Source organism: Ptychodera flava, chromosome 7 (genome assembly GCF_041260155.1).
Source record: "Ptychodera flava strain L36383 chromosome 7, AS_Pfla_20210202, whole genome shotgun sequence".
Lineage (NCBI taxonomy): Eukaryota > Metazoa > Hemichordata > Enteropneusta > Ptychoderidae > Ptychodera > Ptychodera flava.
The window spans coordinates 1,992,744-2,016,883 of NC_091934.1; the positions used below are offsets into that span (position 1 = coordinate 1,992,744).

The 24,140-nt window shown below is 39.8% G+C and overlaps 1 protein-coding gene across 3 annotated transcripts in view; it reads left to right on the forward strand.

Annotated features, from left to right (window-relative positions):
• The window catches only part of LOC139136549 (urease accessory protein UreG-like), an 80,064-nt gene extending 57,365 nt beyond the window's left edge, over positions 1-22,699 (forward strand). For all 3 annotated transcript variants that reach the window (XM_070704280.1, XM_070704282.1, XM_070704281.1), the window contains exons 5-7: positions 2,361-2,508; positions 12,248-12,351; positions 22,025-22,699. In XM_070704280.1, coding sequence (XP_070560381.1) covers positions 2,361-2,508; positions 12,248-12,351; positions 22,025-22,153 — 381 coding nt within the window. In that variant the 3' untranslated portion in view covers positions 22,154-22,699. The remainder of the gene's footprint in view (positions 1-2,360; positions 2,509-12,247; positions 12,352-22,024) is intronic.
• The last annotated feature ends 1,441 nt before the right edge of the window (positions 22,700-24,140 follow it).

The window sequence follows — 24,140 nt, forward strand, 5'->3', positions numbered from 1 at the left end:
ACCAAGTCTAACAGCATTATTGTGTTGAGCATTACTGTGTTGACAATTAAAGGCGGAGCCTCCCTTTAAAAAGGACGCGAAGCTATGGTGGCGTTCACTGTGTAAGTGGACACCAAACAGGCAACACGCAGGCACACGCTCCAGAAAAAGCCACATTTTAGTTTTCCCCGGCCGCAAAAACGCAGACAGACTGCCAAGCAGTCAGCATGAAGTTGCTGCCGATCAAACTCTTTGGTTACATTCAAAGTCTAATGCGACTGGAAGAGAGTTTTTTTAGGAAATTTGAGTGTTTGTGGTGGGGAATTAATGACAGTTTGCGATTTGAAGCGACCGTCAATCAAACGCTTGTATAAACTCTGTTTGCAGGATTAGCAAAAGGTAACAAAAGGCTGAGATCAGTTTGTGTGTAGAAATCAAACGTTTTAACATTGTACTGGCCAAGTGTTTGACTTGGAGGAGAACTCCACTAATGCGAGAACCTGGGATTGAAAAGTGCGGCTTTAAGCCCCGAGTTTGTTACCAGAAGCAGAGTTGCATTACTAGCCTCCAATCCTGCATTGATAAGCAGCACTCTAAATGCAGGAGGAGATGATCAAGAGACAATTGTCTATTTCTTTCCACTCTTCTTCTGGGTTTGTGTCTCAAGCCATTATCTTCAAGTTGGTTGTTGAAACTTCCAGTTTGCTTGCTCATCAGTTTCTGATGGAGCCTTAAAACTTGACTAGGCCTACAGTACATAAAGTTACAGCGATTTCACTTTCATGGACCTAGTCACCTTGGTTTCTAGCATTTCACTGCCTGAAGTTCTTCAGGCAGTTCAATGGAGATCTCATAATGCCTTCACATCCACTAGTCTCAGAGACATGTCTTCTGAGCATTGAGGTAATTGTTTTCTTGAGGACCAATTTATGTAACACAATCCAAGGTCTCACACAAACAGTAGGTTCCCAGCAGTCTTGGAAGTCATATAGTGTTTTTTCTATTAGAGCTTCAGTTGTCAAATTTCCTGCCTCCATAGGACAGTGGGACTCTGGTTTGGTAATCTGTTCATCTAGAAGGTAAAGGTATTATGTGATAGAATTGGAAAATCCTCCAGGATTTTGATTTCTATGAGTAATACTTAGCTTGAGGACAAATCATTCCTTGTACCTACTTCCCCATGCTTGACCCTTTGGTCAGTTTTTCCTTTTTCATGGAAATGGACTTACATTTGGACAAACTTAGATGTTTATCCTATTTTGGAGTCTACATAGTACTATCTGATAAGTCTTAAGAATGAGTCCCAAAGTCATTGTACTTAGCAAAGGGACACCCTAATTAAGGGAAGATTCATTGATTTACATGTATGCAAATGGAAATCTGTTTGTCCTTAGGTAAGTATTTAAGTATTATTGACAGAAATTAACATCCTTAGGACCGCATAAATTTTCCATTTCAATTTACACAATTTCAATTCAATGCAGTGTACCATGATGCCATTAGGCCAAGACAAATAAAAAGTTTGTTTCTCATCCTTGCGCCTGTCAATTCAGACAAAAATATGCGACGATAGTGCATAACACAGTGCTGTATAAAACAGAACTGTAAACAAAATAACTGACACTAATATTCCATTCAGAACTGTACACGTATATCACTGTTATATTAAGCTGTCAAACCTGTACATTGCTACACTAAAAGTCAAACCACAGAACTGTTGCTATACAAAATATTCTAAAGCAAAACTGCTGTGCATTTATCTCTGCGTGCATTCCTATGTTGTTTTCATCTTTTTTGTGCGTTCTTGTTGGTTGTAGAATAAAAAAATTGAGAAGAAAAAAAATACAAACCGCGTCACTGCATCATTGTTGCAATATGTCTGGGATGAGAAACAAACTTTTTATTTTTCTTGGCCTTAGTAGAACACAGTATGGACATTTTAATTTACAGGATTGTACTTCCAATATTGATTATTTGTTAAGTTAGAATGCGCCTCAGGGACAGATAGTTGTGGACTTATACAATTATTTTCTGATATACCACTTGCAGGGGCTCATTTTAAAACTAGTAAAATTTTCAATCTTAGTTTTTCAAAAATCAAAATTTTTATTTTTCTTCATAGAGTTAACACAGGGATGGTGGCCATTTTGAATTTCAATCTTTGTAAATCTTTGGTAATTTGTTTCTCTGGTACCAAAGTTTGTTAGTGAACCCCAATTTGTGTTCTTGATTTCGAGAGAGTACGGATGAAAGATTCCTTGAGGAAAGTTTGAGCAAAAGTTTTAAGTCTTTCATTTTTGAGGTGCATTCTGCCTTGATAAGCAAAAGACATAAAAACAGTTGTATGTCAATTAATCTCTTAAATGGCAAATTTTTTTCAGGACTATTCTCTCAATATGGAAGTAATAAAGGAACTCACCAAGGAATTTCAACCTGAAATGGTTATTATAGAATCTGGAGGCGATAATTTAGCAGCAAATTTTAGCCGAGAACTTGCTGATTATATTATTTATGTCATAGATGTGGCAGGTGAGTGGCCTTTAGTCATAGATGTGACATCCCAGTGGCCTCCTTATTCCTGCTCTAGTTCATACACGAAAAAACATATATACTTTTTGAATCACCGACTACTCTCAGGTGAATATTTCAGTCATTGATTCTGATAGGGCAATGCATGGTTACCATGTACAAGTCCATGTATATTGTAGATACATCATATACATGTGTCTGAACAAATACAAATATTTCATGATTTAGTATATGATCTTTCTAAAATTTGTATCCTATCATTTACTGATGAAAGTTTTGACTACATTTATTGATTCTCGGGTAGAGTAAACGTTGGGTTCAAATCAATGACAATAGTTAAATGCAAGGTTCTAATCAATGATGATGGTTCAATGGGAGGTTCAAATAAATAACAATAATTAATAATTGAGGTTCCAATCAATGACAATTGTCCGATCAATGAGGATGGTCAAATGCAAGGTTCCAATCAATGAGAGTGGCTGAATCCAGGGGTTCCAATCAATGAGAGTGGCTAAGTATGATGATCCAATCAATGACAATGGTTCGATTCAAGGTTCCAATCAATGACAAGTGGTTCAATGCAAGGTTCCAATCAATGACAAATGGTTCGATGCAAGGTTCCAATCAATGACAAAGGTTTGATGCAAGGTTCCAATCAATGAGATTGGCTGAATGCAGGGGTTCCAATCAATTACAGTGGTTAAGTGTGATGATCCAATCAATGACAATGGTTCAATGCACGGTTCCAATCAATAGTTCAATGAAAAGGCCCAATCAATGACAATGGTCAAATGCAAGGTTCCAATCAATGACAGTGATAATAATAAGTAAATGTGTGGTTCTAATCAATGACAATAGTTGAATGAGAGGTTAGGAATGGCAAGGAGGGTATTTGGTTGTGAATGTAAGACCTCTGGGGTGAAAATTAGCATATTTGGCGGGAAATACTCACCTCGCTTGACTCGCTTCACTCATATCTGCAACCAAATACCTTGCTTTGCTTGGTGATTATTTCCCGCCAAATATGCTAATTCTCATCCCAGAGGTCTTATATCTGCAACCAAATACCTGAGCGCACCATTTAAAACCTCATTATAATATGCTTGCGTTAAGTACTCTCTATGGTACAAGTGGCCAATGTCGTTATTTAAGACCGAAGTTGGAACGACGGTTCAGGCGCCAAGCCTCTACACAAACTCTTAAAAAAACATTTCAGAACGCATGCATGCACAGTTGAATCGATACAACACGGTAACACAACGCAAGGATGTTGTGATTACACATCAAACTTTAAGAATTGTACTTGAAAAAAAGCTCAGAGAAGAAATTATGTTGTTGTTACATCATTCATTTGTGGGTTTATCAAGCTGCATCAGACTAAACTTTAACAATCAAAATCAATTTCAAGCTGTATACACTTGTTTGACATGGCATATTGAGCTCTCAAGCTTGAGTTCAAAAATGTTATGCAGCACAGGTCTTCTTGTTGAGAATATAAATCCCGGCTCCAGCCAATCAGATTGCAAGATGCCAGCTAAGCATATTATAATGTAAGGTTCCAATCAATAACAACACAATAATTAATGACAGTTTATATATCCTGGAATTTTCAAAGTGTCTGTAAGTGTCATCATTGTGCTGATTTCAATGAAATCTCTGATATGTACCAAAATGTTGTGGTATATTCATGTTTATGCAAGGCACATCTGCCCAGGTAATGTATTAAAAATTACACAAAGATTTTGCTGAAGTAAGTTGCTAATATGTTCAATGACATGTTGACTTTTCAATTAAATAGTGGAAAGGATATCTCTTTTTAAAGCAATGAAAGTGGAGAAGTTTCTGATTGCACGGACAGCATTACTTTTCAAATTCTTTGAAAAGTGACTCTTTTTAGCTCCGCTGTCAGCGACGCGGAGCTTATCAAATAGGTTATTTTCCGTCGTCGTCCGTCGTCGTCCGTCGTCGTCTCCGTCGTCGTCGTCGTCCGTCAACAATTGCCTTCTCCTCTGAAACTGCAAGTCCAATTGCTTTGAAATTTATATGCACTTCACTTGGGGTGACTTCAGTTTGTTCAAATCGTGATGAAATTTGCATATTTGTATTTTTGGGGCATTTTTTGGTGTTTTTGGTAAAAAAATCTTCTTCACTGAAACCGCTTGTCCGATTGCTTTGAAATTTAATATGCAGTTTACTTAGGGTGACTTCAGTCAGATTTGTTCAAATCGTGGTGTGAAATTTGCATATTTGTATTTTTAAGGCAATTTTTGTCATTTTTGGTAAAAAAAATCTTTAAAAATCTTCTTCTTCAAAACTACCAGTCAGATAGCTTTGATATCTGGTACATAAGTCCCTAGGGATGATCTATTTCAGATTTGTTCAAATTGTGCAGAAATATGCAAATTTGCATTTTGGGGCAATTTTGCCATTTTTGGTCAAAAAATGTATTTTTCAAAAAGTACAGGTCTGATAGTTTTGAAATTCTGTCACCAATTACCTACCTGTTTGTACTTATAGGACTTCTTCTCTAACTGCTCTTAACCGCAGATAAGATCTTTAAATCTCGCCTTACACCCCCTTGGTCTATGAATAATTACCCACGATACACCAGTTTTTTCTCTGCGCTCATTACACTTGGACGTGTATTGAAGAAGCTCTCGCTACCGCTTGGATTTTATCCACTCTAGATCGCTTTTCGGTGTTTTTTTCGGGAACTCACTAGACAGCTAAGTGTATCTTCACTATTGTTGTGCCGTTTTTTGTGTTCTTTACATCGCCTTTGTTCTTCTTTGAAGACTTTGTTCTTGTTTATCTTTCCGGCGATTGGTGCCTTTCCCGCCTTTTGGGTTATCAGGCGTATCGTTTTTCCCAATCGCCATTCTCGTTTTTTCTTTTCGTTTCGTCGGCCAGCTTTCTCGTTATTATTTACGTCATGAGCTTGCAAGTCCGACGTGAGGGTGTTTGCGGACATGAAATGTCGAACCTCGATCGGCACGATAAGTGTCATCTTTGCCGCGCTTGTAATCGGTCCAATACTTGTGACATTTGTCATAATTGGTCTGAATTCGATTGGAACAATATTTCTTCTCCCACTGCGTTCGCTAGCCAACGATCGGTGAATTCTCCATCTACGCTAGCAAGTTCGGAACGCAGAATCGTTGGTTCAGATGACGGTGAAGTTCCTATGACTCTGACCAACGAAAATATTGATCCCTCCGACCGGCAGTCGGCTTCCCGGAATTGGGAAGACTCGACGATTGGTCAGGCGGATAAGGTAAGTGGTTCAGGTTCAGGGAGAACGATCGATATGTCCGACAGTAGTACCAAGGAAACCCCAGAGGTCACGGTACCTAGTGTAGGCAAACCTAACGATGAAGTTAGGCAGGACTTACGCCGCGAAAGATCTCCGAAGCGACGTTCTAGTCCGAATTATATCTCTCGCTCCAGCCGAGGCTTACGTCGTAATGATTTTCCGCCTCAGCGTTTTGAGGGTAGACGTCATCGCTCCCCTTGCAGAACTTACAGGGAGCGTGATCAATCGCCCTATCGGTATGACGATTATGGGGCTCGATTGAGCTCTCCAGACCGCCCGACCTTCGACCGAAAGGTCGAGCACCGGAGATCTAGACGCGAACCTAAGCGTTTTAGACACGATTTCCGTTCACCAGAGAGAGAGACCGGTTACTATCATCGATCAGAGTTATATCATTCTGACTATTCTGATTCCGATGATGATTTCCCGAGGTCCAGACGCCGATATTCAACGTCTAGGCGTTTTGAACGGGACCACGACTTGAGCGGGGCGTTGCACGCCATAGCGGAGTCACTATCAGTTCAACAGCAGATGCTGATTAATGCTGGATTGGGCGGTACCGCTACGCGGCCTCATTTTGCTGAGAGAATGCCTTCTCGGCATAGCCCCCAGAATTCTGGCCGAGTGGAAGCGTCGTGTGATGCACGTACCACTCTGCGTCAGGGGCAAGAGTCTTGTAGCGCTAGTGATTTTTCCCTCTCGCGCGACATGAGGAAGGGGAAAAAACAAGATGGCGCCCGGACGATGACTCAGCACTTGGCGGCATCCGGCACTGGCAGTAAGAACGCGTCGATCGAATTACAGCCGCGCCCTTCCTTGTCTCGTCCCCATGCTAATTCTGAGAATTCGCTCTCAAGGGACCCTCATAAGAGATATGTTTCCCGGTAGAAAGTGAGGGTGAGCCTGCAGGGCCAGTCCATTCACTTTCAAAGGGGGAGGGAGATCACAATCCAGAGATAATCCAGCTACATGCCCCCTCAGTGGATGTCGAGTTGGAGGGTTATCAGTCGGATAATATTACAACGCAATCAGTCCTTAGCGAGACTATAGCTAAGGCACCGGAACATGATTCCGATTTGCCAGAGGACCAGGTTAGCATAACAGAATCACAAGCTAAACCTAGGGAATCAAATTTTGCACAGTGCATTTCCTGGGTATATGAAGCTTTTGGTAGTGACTGTCCTAAGCCTCAGGCACCTGCCCAGATTGAGTCAGTCACTGCTTCGGAACTGTCTAATGGCCCAGAGAAGCAGGTTGCTCACAGGTCATTACCCATTTCTCGAGTTATCACTTCAAACCTAGAAAAAGTTAGGAGAGAAGTAACAGGAGAAGTGCAAGATTCTAACCCTTTGCCAATCGGCAAGTATCCATGGGCAAGGTCTAGTTTTATAAAATAAATATTATAAGACTCATGCCTCTCTTTTTTCCGGGGGACTCCCACTTTTGGATAAAGACGCCTCTACTGTGGATAATCAGTCGTCGTCGTTTAAGACCATTTCGATTGATATGCCAATGTTTCGCCAGCTGGGTGACACAGTTAATATGACCATCCGTGCAGCATCATATATTGACTGGCTTTTGGGGTTAACTGTGCGTGAATTACAAGCTTTGCACATCCCTGATAAAGCTAAGCAGTCTCTTAGGGCGCTCGCTAATTCAGTGAATCATCTCTCTGAGTTTGCTGTCCGAAATCATGTCGCCCTACATCTTATTGAACGCGATGCATTTTTGAGTCGCCACTCCGTTCAATTGTCGGATGAGTTAAAAGGGAAGGCTCGATTAGCACCTTTTTCCCCAAAGAATTTGTTTGCTGGCACTTTACCAGACCTAGCCAAGCAGGCTACCCAGGAGTGCCAAAATAATGCTTGGTTATTCGAAAGGAATAAACAGAGAGTGAGTGGTGCAAAAACGACTAACGTGTCGAAACCCACTAACAAATTTAAAGGTGGAGCCACAGGGGCCAAAGCACGCCCTCAGTCACAGAAATCGCGTGCTCGGCCGTTTAACAAATCAAATCGGGGTAAGGCTAAGAAACCTTTTCCCTCTTCTACCCCTGGGGGAATGGGTCACCCCAGCCAGCAGTCCTGACGGGCTCCCTCCCCTCCCGTCCTTACCATCACCGGACATTCCAGTGGGGGGGGCGGCTCTGTCAATTTGGCCCCAAGTGGGATGCCATAACAGACGACCATTGGGTATTGAATATAGTAAAGGAGGGTTACAAGCCAGAGTTCACTCATCCGCCCCCCCTGGCTTGTACTCCAGTAAAGTTTCGCCCCCTCAACACAACACAGACCCCTCAACTCACCGAAGCAGTTCAGGGGTTGGTGTCCAAAAATGTGGTAAGACGTGTAAACCCATCCCTGGAGGGGCCAGGGTTTTACAACCACCTGTTTCTGGTACCAAAAAAGACAGGAGGGTGGAGGCCAATCCTAAACCTCACATACCTCAATCGTTTCTTAAGGTAGATTCCTTTCGGATGGAGACAAATCGGTCGATCTTAGCTGCTATCGAACCAGACGATGGCTAATTTCGATCGATCTGAAGGATGCATATTTTCATATAGCAATCACGAAGAGTTTCGCCGGTACTTCCGTTTTATAGTAAACGGACTAGTTTACGAGTACACGGCCCTACCCTTCGGGTTGGCAACGGCACCACGCGTTTTCACCAGAGTAGTACTTGCGGTGGTCGCTTTCCTACACAGACAGTCAGTCAAAATACACCCTTACTTAGACGACTGGCTGCTTCGCAACAAAGCCAAGGAAATTCTCTTGGAGCATCTCTTGTTAACCTGGAACACTATTCTCCGCCTCGGTTTCATACCAAGTGTGGAGAAATCGTCTCTGACACCGTCGCAGGACATGGTTTTCGTGGGAATGAGACTGCACTCAGACAGAGGCATAGTATCACCGACTCGAGATCGCATAGACAGACTCCTGTCTCTAATACGCGGTATTCTCCCACAGCCGTCAGTCCCTGCCAGAGTATTATTAGGCATAATCGGGACGATGGTGTCCATGATAGACATCGTCCCATGGGCTCGACTTCGTTTACGCCCAATTCAGCTGTACCTCCTGTCAATGTGGCGGCCAAATCGGCATGCCATAACATATCCGATCCCTGTCAGACCTGCCCTGCGTTACCACCTATTATGGTGGGAGGACACGGACAATTTACAGCGGGGTGTTTCGCTGAAAACTGTCAGGCCCGACAAGTTCCTTTTTACAGATGCGTCGACCACAGGATGGGGTGCGCATCTGGACGACCTGTATGCAGCAGGTCAGTGGACAGTGGCCGAGGGCAGGAGGCACATAAACTGGTTGGAGCTACAAGCCGTTTTCTTAGCTCTTCAGCGCTTCGAAGTTTCAGTGGCCAACCAGAGTGTCCTCGTCAACACAGACAATTCCACGGTAGTTGCCTATATAAACAAAATGGGGGGGACGAGATCTCCCACTCTCTGTTTCCTGGTGTGGAATCTATTGATGTGGTGCAAAGACCACAATGTTCGTCTCCAAGCCCGGCATCTGCCGGGCAAACGAAACCACATAGCGGATGCCCTATCGCGGAACCGCTCCGTGCAACCGACAGAGTGGGCACTACCTCAGACCATTGTGAACCAGATATTTGCAATTTGGGGAACTCCAATGTTAGACCTATTTGCGACATTCAGAAATCGCAAGCTCCCGCTCTTTGTGTCGCCGATACCGGATCACAGAGCAGTAGGAGTGGACGCCCTATCAATGTCTTGGGAGAACATAACAGCATACGCGTTTCCCCCTCTACCTCTGCTTCCACTAGTACTCAAGAAGTTAGCAGAGGAGAGGACAATTATAACTCTAATAGCCCCATTGTGGCCGAAAAGGCCTTGGTTTCTGATGCTATTAGATCTGATAATAGATTTCCCTTTGAAACTGCCTCAAAGAGAAGATCTACTATCCCAGGGGACACTTCTAACTCACCCGGAACCAAGCGTGTTCCACCTTCACGCGTTCAAGTTGTCGAGCAAGCCCTCATTGAGAGAGGCTTTTCTAAGGCAACTGCCGCCATTATCGCCAGACCACAGCGAGCCAGTACTCTGGCAACCTATGAAGACAAATGGCGGAAGTTCTGTGATTGGTGTGGTGAACGGAAGATTACTCCAATCAAAGCTTCTGTAGAACAGTTAGCGGAGTTTTTTCTTTTCCTCTTTAGAGACAAAGAATTTTCTCCCCGTACGATTGCTGTTTATCGTACTGCCATTTCAGCTACCATTAAAGGCTTAGGAGGTGAGGACTTTGGTCATAATAGTTCTCTCTCCGCTATGATCAGAAACTTCATGATTGAGAGACCAGCAAGAAGAAAATTGGTCCCTCAGTGGAGTTTGTCACTGGTGTTGCGGGCTCTGCAGGAGCCCCCGTTTGAACCACTGCATACTACTAGCCTTAAGGCTCTAACGTATAAGACTGTGTTTCTTATAGCCCTAGCGTCTGGTAGACGCAGAAGTGAAATTCACGCTTTTGGTGTGGATGAGGGCTTGCTGGCTATTAGCAAAACGGAAGCTGTTTTGCGCACTAGACCAGGTTTCTTGGCCAAGAACCAAGCACTGGATTCAGTAGCACAGCCTGTTATCATCAAAGCACTTGACACACTCACAGGCCTGATCCACAGGAGAGAGTTTTGTGCCCAGTCCGTGCCCTCCGCTGGTACTTAAAACGGACTGAGCATTTTCGAGCAGGTAGAACTAGACTGTTTCTACCTATTCCTCCGTCTCCTAAGACAGATTGCTCAGCTGCCGACATATCGAAGTGGATAGTTGCGGCTGTACGCTGGGCATATTCAGAAAGTTCTTCTACTAATTTACGACTTTCAAGTGTGACTGCTCATGAGGTTAGAGCCCTGTCAACATCATGGGCTTTATCAGCTGGAGTGCCTGCAGACGAAGTCATTCGTGCAGGAACTTGGCGGTCAGCTAATTCCTTCATTAGCTTTTATTTACGTGACATGGCCTCGGAATTAGAGGGTTTATATTCTCTTGGCCCGCTGTCGGTCAGTCAACAGGTAGTCTCAGGCAAATAATTTGTCCCAGCCTCCTAAGGTCTGTGGTATTCTGTTGTTTGTCCTATAAGTACAAACAGGTAGGTAATTGGTGACAGAATTGATGTTTAAACTTAAACTAATTTCTGTCATATAATTACCTACCTGTTTGCTCCCGCCCTTCCTCCCCACGTTTTGTGTGTACTTATTTGCCGTGAGTGTAATATCCATTGGTTATTATTTTCTCATGGTAATCTTTGAGTTATTACCCCTATTTTCTGGGTGGCTTTCACCTTCAGGAAAGGTTGATACATGCAGTGTGCTAGTGAGTTCACAATATGCTGCAGATTAAAACTGGTGTATCGTGGGTAATTATTCATAGACCAAGGGGGTGTTAGGCGAGATTTAAAGATCTTATCTGCGGTTAGAGAGCAGTTAGAGAAGAAGTCCTATAAGTACAAACAGGTAGGTAATTATATGACAGAAATTAGTTTAAGTTTAAACATCAATTCGGTGCAGACAACACAGGTTTCTATAGATGAACTAAGTAATATGTATTGAATTTCTGATGAAATCTGTAATTTTGTATTTTTGGGGCAATTTTTGCCATTTTTGGTCAAAAAATGTGTATTTCCAAAAGTACTCATCTGATAGCTTTGAAACTTGGTATACAGGTTCCTACAGATGAACAAAATAATATTTATTGAAATTATGCTGAAATCTGCAATTTTGTATTTTTGGGGCAATTTTTGCCACTTTTGGTCAAAAAATGTGTATTTCCAAAACTACTCCTCTAATAGCTTTGCAATTTGGTATACAGGCTCCTACAGATCACCTTAATGATATTTGTTGGAATTATGATGAAATCAGCAATTTTTAATTTTTGGGTCAATTTTTTCCATATTTGGTTTAAAAAATGTGTTTCTCAAAAAGTACTGGTCTAACAGCTTTGAAATTTGGTATACAGGTTTCTATAGATGAACTAAATTTGATCTTTTGAAATTATGATGAAATCTGAAATTTTTATTTTTGGGGGCAATTGTTGCCATTTTTGGTCAGAAAATTTTTATTCTCAAAAAACTACTCATCAGATAGCTTTGGTTGACATGTTCTTAGGGATGATCCGATGTGATATATGCAAAGTATGATGAAATCTTCAATTGTTTATTTTTGCAGCTATTTTAGCCACTCTTTTCTGGCCACTGCATTGAGCTATCAAAGATTTAATTTCCACCTTCTTCATCAACATGTGTCAAAAATAGTTATTCTCTACATAAACACAGCGGAGCTATATCGGCCGCTAGGTCGCTTTTTTATTGTTTGATGTAAATGTTATATTTGGATACGACATGATGCAAGGAAGCTGATCAACTTTGATGATATGCATAAAATACTTTTTCAATTACTATTTAGGGGGTGACAAGATTCCAAGGAAAGGTGGTCCAGGAATTACACAGAGTGATTTGTTAGTTATCAATAAAACTGATCTTGCAGCAGCGGTTGGTGCAGATCTTCAGGCAAGTGTCTCATTTTCTTCATCTATACAATTCATTTCGTATAAAATGATTCTAGAACCATCCCAGCAAATACTCACACAAAGTCTCTTACAGCACTACACAATGTGACCATTTATTTCATACCTTCAAAAATATGTTTATAGTAAGCTAATATAAGCCAGTTTGTAGCTTTTGTAATCTAAGTATCGTTGAAGACGAATTTCACTTTTTACTTGTTTGTCCAACTTATATGGACTTGAGAGCGAAATACTTACCTTACTATTACTTTAATCCTCCTGTTATGTATAAATTCAAGACCCTCCTTTCATCTCAAAATACCGTTACACTAAGGAAATTGAGCAGATACATTTTTTTCGCGACAAAACGCAGGGAAGAGATTGCTAGAGCTGCCCACTTGGCAAATATTTAAGATTTCTTGTATATGTATGTGTATGTGTTCTTTTGAATCAGTAATTTTGTTAACTAGCGATCTGTATTATTTTCTATTGAAGTTTGTACATCTTGGCCGGAGGCCATTAGTACTGAATAAACGAAATCACATAATATAAGCCAGCTATACAATACCTGCTGGCCTCTTTTTGCCTTTCTGTTTGGTTGCACCGGTGTAAGGCTGAGATAAATAGCTGTGTAGTGAATTACGCTCTGTGAGTAGTCTTAGCCAATGCTTGATTGTCTGCATATAACAGTTTGTGTCAGAGTAGTTACTGAGTCTGATATCAGTATGCCAGATATCTGTTTATTACATGCCTCGTATATCGAACGTCACGCGCTCCATTGGATTCAATGGTAACTCGTCGATGACATCGCGGGCCGCATAGTCATCATTTGACTGAAAGTGAACTGGAACTATTTTCAACTTGACAACTTACAATATACTCTTAAATGTCAAGTGTGAAGAGACAATCTGAGAAAATATGACATATTTGCAAGTGAGACTATATTGAGATTTTATCCAATTACACAAGTGACAACTGACATCTATTTCAAAGAACAAACCATGGCTTATTGACAACTGACAATAAAAATAGTGTAGGTATGTTGACTGCATCAGGAAAGTGGTAAGTGTAGGCTGTCATTATAGTTGTCTTATTTAAAAAAAAACAATAACAGATTGCTTTAGGTAAACGAGAGAGCAACCAATGACTGACAATGAAAAAAGCTGTATAATTACTTTTATATAGCTCTGGTATGTATTTGGATGGGTACTCAGCTGTAATGTGCTATGGCAAAGATCACTAATTCACGTCCGCTACCCACAAAGATAGTTAGGGTACACAACAGTGATCACCTTTAAGTTTTTATACCCCGTGTGGATGCTTGTTTGGTTTGAACGTTAATTTAAAGTAGTTTTGTAAAGATAGATGTTTTCTTGAATTAAAGTGCAGACTGTTGTGAAAGATGGCTGTAGCATTCTGTGGCAATGATATGGGAAGTTACAAGGCCCATGGAACTCCTATCAATGAGCGTGCAAACACACCACTGGTGGCGCTATTTTTATTACTACCTCAAAATGCCAATGACTTGCCCTCATCAAAAATTCATCAGTAGTCAAGCTGACATTGATCCAACCACAGTCCCTCTATCCACCAGTCTGGAAACGCCTATTGTAAAAGGTGTTAATCACCTAGACCGCACAGCCAAAGCGCAACACGGTCACGTGATACCAGTGCGTCGCTATAGTGTGCGATAATTTCTCGGGTTGATCGCTTCGAGTGTGTTGACAAAGGCACAAGCAACGGCTGGAATCACACTGGAAAATTTGTCGTCCCTTTCTCTTGCAATGCTAGTAGTCAGTGCCTCCAAATATGATCTTAATATGTTTTCTGTGTAATATTCTGTGAAATCATGTTTGTTAACTGAGCAGAATGGGCACGACAAGTGCAGAAATGCACGTAGATTTTATTCGCATATTTTCCCATGTAAGTGGCAATATGGCAAACTCTCGATACGTATGCTGGTGCTCAGGCACAGTAAATGCCTTTTACAAAATGCCATATGTCAACACAATAACAAGTTTGGTAATGAACTACTCAGCTGCCAATGTTAATATTCGGCTGATTTTGCCTGTCTTCTTGATTTCAGGCAACAGTCCATGACACTTGCGAACAGTGCTCGCCATTTTGTTTTTCGATCGTGATCATAATGCGGTATCTGCTAAAGTGCGGGCTGCGGGTTGCGGGCTGCGGGCTGTTGGTTTTTAGAATTATGGCTAGATTTCTAATATATGTAATATGGCATTTAGTATATAAGAAATAAAACCTTTAGAAGGTGTTTATTATCAATAATCATGATCAGGTTTATCGTACAGTATCCCTATTCCTGCCAACTCCATATTTCACCATTAGGTCAAGATGGTTAAATTAATGAAACACAACTATATGGTGTATTTTAACATAATACATGTACATTTGAAGACTGTTGAAAGCATAAATGCTGTAAACTTGATTTTTTGGACTAAAGATACTATTACAGACCAAACCAAGTGGGTGAAAATACGTCATGTTTCTGAAAAAAAATCAAAATCTGCTAAACTAAAAGCGGCGATTCCGAGGACCAATTTATTTATTCCGAGCTGCCTGGCCATTACAAATAATTAGGGATCTGAAGTCACTTTTCTGTCTTGCCATGGATGTGAGTGAGAAATAATACCAGACTGACAAAAATTCGCGCCTCGGAAATGTCGCCATTTATTGCGGAATGAAAATTGTTACATATCTAGTATCAGGCTGTAGGAAGTATATTCTTTGTAATGCATCCATTCACAATTCGGTTCTGGGGCAACACATACAGAAAATTAAACAATGCCTAGATTTGACTTAAAAAAGTGTTGTGTATTTAAATGCCGTGTATTTTTCATGAAATCTTTAAAAAGATAAAGACGTACAACAAAGGACTCAGTTTACTTTGCCGTTTCGGTTCACCCGAGGTCACGACCGCAGAGAACGACATTCCGCTAACATTTTACATGACTGAGAATTTCAGCAGGAAAAACAAGCCGGTGCGTTGACTTATTTTCAGGAATCGATCTAATAGGAATATTTTTGAATGAGTTTGTGTTCTGCAGCTCTCAATAATTGTGTATCGCCTAATATCATGAACGTATTCTATGAATTGCACCTGCAGTATGATAGTCACTCCATCATGTGGCATTTGATCCAGCGTGACTATGAAAAGTTTCCTAGGAATATAATCGTGTTCACCACAATAAAATAATTTTAAACCGCATTGAAAACGATTTTGAAAATTGTGCTCTTATCGGCGGTTGAATTAATCAGAATTGTGACAACAGCAAGGTATAACTGAAGATATACCTTGCTGGTGCGTTCGTTGTTGACTTTGTCAAATTTAATCCGGTGATAATCTGGTGAGAGCGTCCACAGATTAGTAATTTACCCTTGATTACTTTGGCTAATTAGGCACTCAAACTCATCAGATAATAGATGCAGCATGTTGATAAAACGTATACGCAAGATTGTCAAGGGCAGTGCTAAGTTAAGACCGAAACACCAAAGGTTGGTAGAATATATCTTTATTAGCGATACAACGAAACACCTACCCACCCTTGGGACGGACATGTAGACAACGCCCTGTGCCTTATCTATATTGTTCGATGCCACCGTCATCACCGCATGTCTATTATAAACGTCCAGATGAAATTCCGATGACAGCGAGCACACCATCGAGTGTTAGACCGACACATCTACCCCCCCACCCCCACCCCCACCAGTGACTATCCGTACTAGGGTCGGGTCTGTAGTGTGTTTTTCCATCGATGCTATCCGCCTTAGCATCAGCTAAAGATGGAAAACCCTTGCTTCACTTTGTAAGGTTGGATAAAATCATTGATTATATTGAAATTTAGATTTTTTTCAATTTTATGCTGTTCAAGACATGGATATATTTGTCTTACACATCCATGATGAAATCAACACGTTCAAAAATGTAAGTCCTGGTAACGCCAGCATGCCTTTTCAATAGAAAAAGAATTCATGACATTTACTACATTGTCTCTGTGTTTTGTCTGTAAAAACCTCAGTGGCTGCTTTTATTTTGTTTGGTGGCACAAGAGATAGTCCATGCTGACTCCATTTTTGCTGTAAGCACCACGCTGCTGTGGTGACCTATGGGAAATTAATTACTGGTCCTGCAGCCCAACAGTAGACATTTGCATATTGTCAAGAGCCGGACACAAATTTTTTTCCTTGGCCTACATTTTTAGCTACTATAGACTATAGTCTATAGAAGCTATTGGGATGGGTATCCGTCCGGCGTCCGTCGTCAGTCTGTATGTATGTATGTATGTATGTATGTATGTATGTATGTCCGTTTGTGAGGCGTCCGTCCACTCAAATATCTTGAGAACCGCAGTACTCACTGATTTGATATTTGTTGTGTAGATGAAAAATATGATTTTGAGAAACTATTTTTTTTAATTTTTTGATATTGTTGAAAATAGGCAAATTAATGCCAAAAAAGGCGTTTTTGGTAAAAAATCTTCTTCTTCATAACCACTGGTCAGACAGCTTTGTTATTTGGTATACAGGTCCCTAGGGACAACCCAACTTAGATTTGTTCAAATTGTGATGAAATATGCAAATCTGTATTTTAAGGAATTTTTTTTGTCATTTTTGATCAAAATTTGACTTACATTGTATGTAATTCTTGTACTGTATAAACCCTATCAATTCACCCAGAAAAAAATAATTAATATGATTTTAAATAATTGAATTAATTAGGAAATCATCAAAGCCAAAATAATTTTAGTGTAGAATTATCAGAAAGTTCAACTTTTTTTGACAGTTCATAGTGAAATGCTTACCATCTTGGAGGATTAAAACATGTAAAGGCAACTTTCCTGAATCCCAACTTTGACATATTCTGAACTGTCATTTATTGTGCCCTGTATGTTATCTAAAAGAAATTGCTCAAAATAGTTTGTCATGATAGGGTGGTCAAATAAATAGAGATAGAGAAAGTTCTAATTTCCATTTATGGTTGACTTGGTAAGGATAAAATAAAATTACTTTTTGAGGAAAAAAATAGAGTGGTGAATTAAAAGAGTGGTCAAAGTGATAGGGTTTTTATGGTAAAGCTGGGCTGTAAGATTCCTCATGTGCTATTTATAGCAATTATGCAATCTGTGTAAACAGTGGAATGAAAGTGTTACATGATGCTTTTGATGACCTTGAACTTCTTAAGTTTCAAACATTTGTCTCTTCAGTGTGCTTTCTCTGAGTACTTCAGTCTCAACTTATTCAACAGAACTTACTTACAATCATGTTAATTTGAAAGTTAAAATGTGCTTCGTTAACAGGATGAAAATACTGATAAAAAGATAATCAGCTTAAGATTCTTTATAAGCTGACAGATACGCTGTTTTTGTATGACGAAAATTTTGATTTAAGCAAGTCTTGTTTACTTTAATTAGAATGTAATTAACTCTCCTTTATTAGCTACTATAGACTAATATAGTCTATAGAAGGTATTGGGATGGGTATCTGTCTGGCGTGCACTGTCAGTATGTCAGTATGTATGTATGTATGTATGTATGTATGTATGTATGTATGTATGTCCGTTTGTGAGGCATCTGTCCTCTCAAATATCTTGAGAACTGCAGTACTTACTGATTTGATATTTGTTGTGTGGATAAAATATGTGATTTTGAGAAACTCTTTTTATTAATTTTTGATATTGTTGAAAATATGCAAATTAGCACCAAAAAAGGCTTTTTTGGTAAAAAATCTTCTTCATAACCACTGGTCAGACAGCTTTGTTATTTGGTATACAGGTCCCTAGGGATAACCCAACTTAGATTGTTAAAATTGTGATGAAATATGCAAATCTGTATTTTTACGGAATTTTTTTTTCCACTTTTGGTCAGGCTATCCTGAAATGAGCTATCAAAGATATCCACCTTCTTCATCAATACATGTGTCACAGAAGGTTATTCTCTACATCACACAGCAGAGCTCTGTCAACTGTTGAGTCGCTTATTTTTTCAAAACCGCTGGTCGGACAGCTTTAATATTTGGTTTACAGGTCCCTAGGATGACCTTAGTTAGATAATTTCATACAGTCAGGAAATACTTAATTTTGTATCCATGTGTATAGTAGCTTCAGGGACTTTGGCCCTATGTTTTTAATCACAGTCCCTCTATCTACGTACGCTCGCGCTCAGGCACAGTAAATACCTTTTACAAAAGGCTATCATGTCAACACAATAACAAGTTTGGTAATGAACTACTCAGCTGTCGATGTTAATATTCAGCCGATTTTGCCTGTCTTCTTGATTTCGGGCAATAGTCCATGACACTTGCGAACAGTGCATGGCCATGCCATTTTGTTTTTCGATCGTGATCATATAAATGCAACCATAATGTGTGGTCCCTTTCAAGCTTTATCTAGAGGGGCAACGTTACCCATTTAATGAAAAAATAAATTGTTTAGTGTTTCTAAAGTGAACAAGTTGTAATGTTTTGTGATATTCTGAAAATAACAACCCACAAACGTCATGTTTTGAACGATCACATTGCGGCTGTCATAGGATCGTGGGTAGCGACATCGATATAGCGGCCAGTTGAACATTGTCAGTGTCCTTTGTTTAAGGTGTGAATCGTGTGTTGGTTCATATCACGGAGTGTCACAAAGAAACCAACCACGTTTCCAGACCGGTGGATAGAGGGACTGTGGCCCTATGTTTTTAATACTTCAATTATGAGCATGAAACATTCCAAATTTTCACGTCAGATGCAGTGTTTCAAACAATGACAAAGTCAAGATCATTCTAGCAAACTTGTAATTCATTCTTGCTATTAATAATGATAGCCTGGTGATGTTCACTGGAAAACATCAGCATTTACAGGGACTGTCAACGATAGCCTGGTAATGTTCACTGGAAAACATCAGCATTTACAGGGACGTCAATGATAGCCTAGTGATGTTCACTGGAAAACATCAGCATTTACAGGGACAGTCAATGATAGCCTGGTGATGTTCACTGGAAAACATCAGCATTTACAGGGACAGTCAATGATAGCCTGGTGATGTTCAATGGCAAACATCAGCATTTACAGGGACAGTCAATGATAGCCTGGTAATGTTCAATGGCAAACATCAGCATTTACAGGGACAGTCAATGATAGCCTGGTGATGTTCAATGGCAAACATCAGCATTTACAGGGACAGTCAATGATAGCCTGGTAATGTTCAATGGCAAACATCAGCATTTACAGGGACAGTCAATGATAGCCTGGTGATGTTCAATGGCAAACATCAGCATTTACAGGGACAGTCAATGATAGCCTGGTGATGTTCAATGGCAAACATCAGCATTTACAGGGACAGACAATGATAGCCTGGTGACGTTCAATGGAAAACATCAGCATTTACAGGGACAGTCAACGATAGCCTGGTGACGTTCAATGGAAAACCATCAGCATTTACAGGGACAGTCAACGATAGCCTGGTGACGTTCAAGGAAAACATCAGCATTTACAGGGACAGTCAACGATAGCCTGGTAATGTTCAATGGCAAACAGCATTTACAGGGACAGTCAATGATAGCCTGGTGATGTTCACTGGAAAACATCAGCATTTACAGGGACAGTCAATGATAGCCTGGTGATGTTCACTGGCAAACATCAGCATTTACAGGGACAGTCAATGATAGCCTGGTGATGTTCAATGGCAAACATCAGCATTTACAGGGACAGTCAATGATAGCCTGGTGATGTTCAATGGCAAACATCAGCATTTACAGGGACAGTCAATGATAGCCTGGTAATGTTCAATGGCAAACATCAGCATTTACAGGGACAGTCAACGATAGCCTGGTGATGTTCACTGGAAAACATCAGCATTTACAGGGACAGTCAATGATAGCCTGGTGATGTTCACTGGAAAACATCAGCATTTACAGGGACAGTCAATGATAGCCTGGTGATGTTCAATGGAAAACATCAGCATTTACAGGGACAGTCAATGATAGCCTGGTGATGTTCAATGGCAAACATCAGCATTTACAGGGACAGTCAATGATAGCCTGGTGATGTTCACTGGAAAACATCAGCATTTACAGGGACAGTCAATGATAGCCTGGTGATGTTCAATGGCAAACATCAGCATTTACAGGGACAGTCAACGATAGCCTGGTGATGTTCACTGGCAAACATCAGCATTTACAGGGACAGTCAATGATAGCCTGGTGATGTTCACTGGAAAACATCAGCATTTACAGGGACAGTCAATGATAGCCTGGTGATGTTCAATGGAAAACATCAGCATTTACAGGGACAGTCAATGATAGCCTGGTAATGTTCAATGGCAAACATCAGCATTTACAGTGAAGTCAATGATAGCCTGGTGATGTTCAATGGCAAACATCAGCATTTACAGGGACAGTCAATGATAGCCTGGTGATGTTCAATGGCAAACATCAGCATTTACAGGGACAGTCAACGATAGCCTGGTAATGTTCAATGGCAAACATCAGCATTTACAGGGACAGTCAATGATAGCCTGGTGATGTTCAATGGCAAACATCAGCATTTACAGGGACAGTCAACGATAGCCTGGTAATGTTCAATGGCAAACATCAGCATTTACAGGGACAGTCAATGATAGCCTGGTGATGTTCAATGGAAAACATCAGCATTTACAGGGACAGTCAATGATAGCCTGGTATTGTTCAATGGCAAACATCAGCGTTTACAGGGACAGTCAATTATAGCCTGGTAATGTTCACTGGCAAACAGCATTTACAGGACAGTCAACGAAAGCCTGGTATTGTTCACTTGCAAACATCAGCATTTAAAGGGACAGTCAATGATAGCCTGGTGATGTTCAATGGCAAACATTAGCATTTACAGGGACAGTCAATGATAGCCTGGTGATGTTCACTTGCAAACATCAGCATTTAAAGGGACAGTCAATGATAGCCTGGTGATGTTCAATGGCAAACATTAGCATTTACAGGGACAGTCAATGATAGCCTGGTGATGTTCAATGGCAAACATCAGCGTTTACAGGGACAGTCAATGATAGCCTGGAAATGTTCAATGGCAAATATCAGCATTTACAGGGAAAGTCAAGACATGCATGTTCAACATGTCATAACATCTGGAGTGTTCCTGAGCCACTGTTAACATTTGCAAAATTGACAAAGTCAATGGCTGCCTGGATTCCCATCTGCAGTGTCTCCAACATCATAATTCTGAGGGCTTTAAGGAACTGCTATATTTTAAGTGTCTGATTAATACTGTGACAGTATGTTTAACCTGGTATTCATTTCATAATGCAATTCCCATAAAAGTCCAAGTCGTTTGAGAATCCACAAGCATATTCTACATTGCGATAGCATGTGCTGTCTATGTAGATATGGCAATTTTCATTTCAAACAAACATTATGGCCGCCTATAGATGGTCTCAAGATGGAAAGCAGGAAGGTTTTGATACAAAGTCAAGTTTTCAATGTAAAGATCATGTGATGAAATATTGGACAGAGAAATATTTCATGCTAGTTCATTTTCTTATTATTTTCGTTACTCTTGGTGTCATGTAAGGTGCAATGCTTGAGTGTGACTATCACAGAATTTGTTGGATGAAAATGTTGCTTATATAAACATTTGATATCTGTATGTTTGGCAAGAAAAACACTGTTTATTGTTTTTTACAGGTGATGAGTAGAGATGCTGAGATGATGAGACAGAATGGACCGACAGTATTCACTCAAGCAAAACACATGAAAGGAATTGATGTAGTAGCAAACCATATCATAAAAGCTTTCAACCAGAAAGATTTATAAGTGTGGAAATTTCACAGAGTAGTTCAAAACACTGTATTGTAGAATCTAAGTGGAAAAATGTGAAATTGATATTAGGTAAGATTTGAGACATAATTGTCTTTCCTTTTAGCTTAGGACTAATTTTTCTGACTCTCTATTTGTTTAACTTTGAAACTTGCATTAAGAGAATAACGTAAGTGATAGCTTTTGACATTGATTCTGTCTTTATATAATTTTCACTCTCTCAATCTCATATTCTTAAAGTTTGTACAGCAATTCAATCAGAAGACAAAAAACAAAGATACAACGTAGTCAGCATCTTTAGCAACATTATTGGACATCTGAGCCGACTGATCAAACTGTATATCATTTATCTATATAGCCTGACATTGAAAACTGTAAAAAAGAGAGTCAAGAGTTTTTTTTATTGTTTTCATACATTTTGTAATTTTAACTGCTACTGTTATTAGTTCAGCTTTGTACTCTTTCCCACGACATCAATGAAGAATATTGTCCCCTGTCAGACAATAAAGAGATCCACTGTACAGTAGATTGTACATGACTATATGATTGCTTTGATATGTTTATATTGCACTGAGCATCTACACAATCCATAATTACAATATTTGGTATAGCACTCACCATTGGTCTATATGAATGCATAAACACAGCGGCCAGCACATTCACCATGAATGGATAAACACAGCGACCACCACATTCACCACGAATGGATAAACACAGCAACCACCACATTCACCACGAATGGATAAACACAGCGACCACCACATTCACCACGAATGGATAAACACAGCGACACCACATGCACCATGAATGGATAAACACAGTGACCACCACATTCACCACGAATTTGTGAATTCAGCCATTTACCATGAATACTAGTGTGAATAAAGTATGGTATCCCTTAATTGTCACAGGGCTTAGACAGAATTTGATAAAGTTGCAAGCTACTGGTTTTTGTCCTTTTTTAGCTCCGCTGTCAGCGACGCAGAGCTTATCAAATATGTTGATTTTCCGTCGTTGTCCGTCGTCGTCCGTCAACAATTGCCTTCTCCTCTGAAACAGCAATTCCGATTGCTTTGAAATTTTATATGCAGTTCACTAGGGGTGAACTCACTTAAGTTTTTTTCAAATCATGGTGAAATTTGCATATTTCTATTTTTGGGGCATTTTTTGCTGTTTTTTGGTAAAAAAATCTTCTCTGAAACCGCTCGTCTGATTGCTTTGAAATTTGATATGCAGTTTATTTAGGGTGACTTCAGTTAGATTTATTCAATTCGTGGTGAAATTTGCATATTTGTGTTTTTAAGGCAATTTTAGTCGTTTTTGGTAAAAAAATCTTTAAAAATCTTCTTCTTCAAAACTATCAGTCAGATAGCTTTGATACTTGGTCCCTAGGGATGATCTATTTCAGATTTCTTCAAATCATGCAGAAATATGCAAATTTACATATTTAAGGCAATTTTTGCCATTTTTGGTCAAAAAATGTGTATTTCCAAAACTACTCATCTGATAGCTTTGAAATTTGGTATGCAGGTTCTTATGGATGAAATAAAGGATATTTATTGAAATTATGTTGAAATCTACAATTTTGAATTTTTGGGGCAATTTTTTCCATTTTTGGTCAAAAAATGTATTTCTCAAAAAGTACAGGTCTGATAGCTTTGAAATTTGGTATACAGGTTCCTACAGATGAACTTAATGATATATATTGACATAATGATGAAATCTACAATTTTGTATTTTTGGGGCAATTTTTGCCATTTTTGGTCAAAAAATGTGTTTCTTAAAATGTACTGGTCTGATAGCGTTGAAATTCGATATGCAGGTTCCTACAGATGAACTAAATATGATATTTTGAAATTATGATGAAATCTGTAATTTTGGGGCAATTTTTGCCATTTTTGGTCAAAAAATGTGTTTCTTAAAGTGTACTGGTCTGATAGCGTTGAAATTCAATATGCAGGTTCCTACAGAAGAACTAAATGTG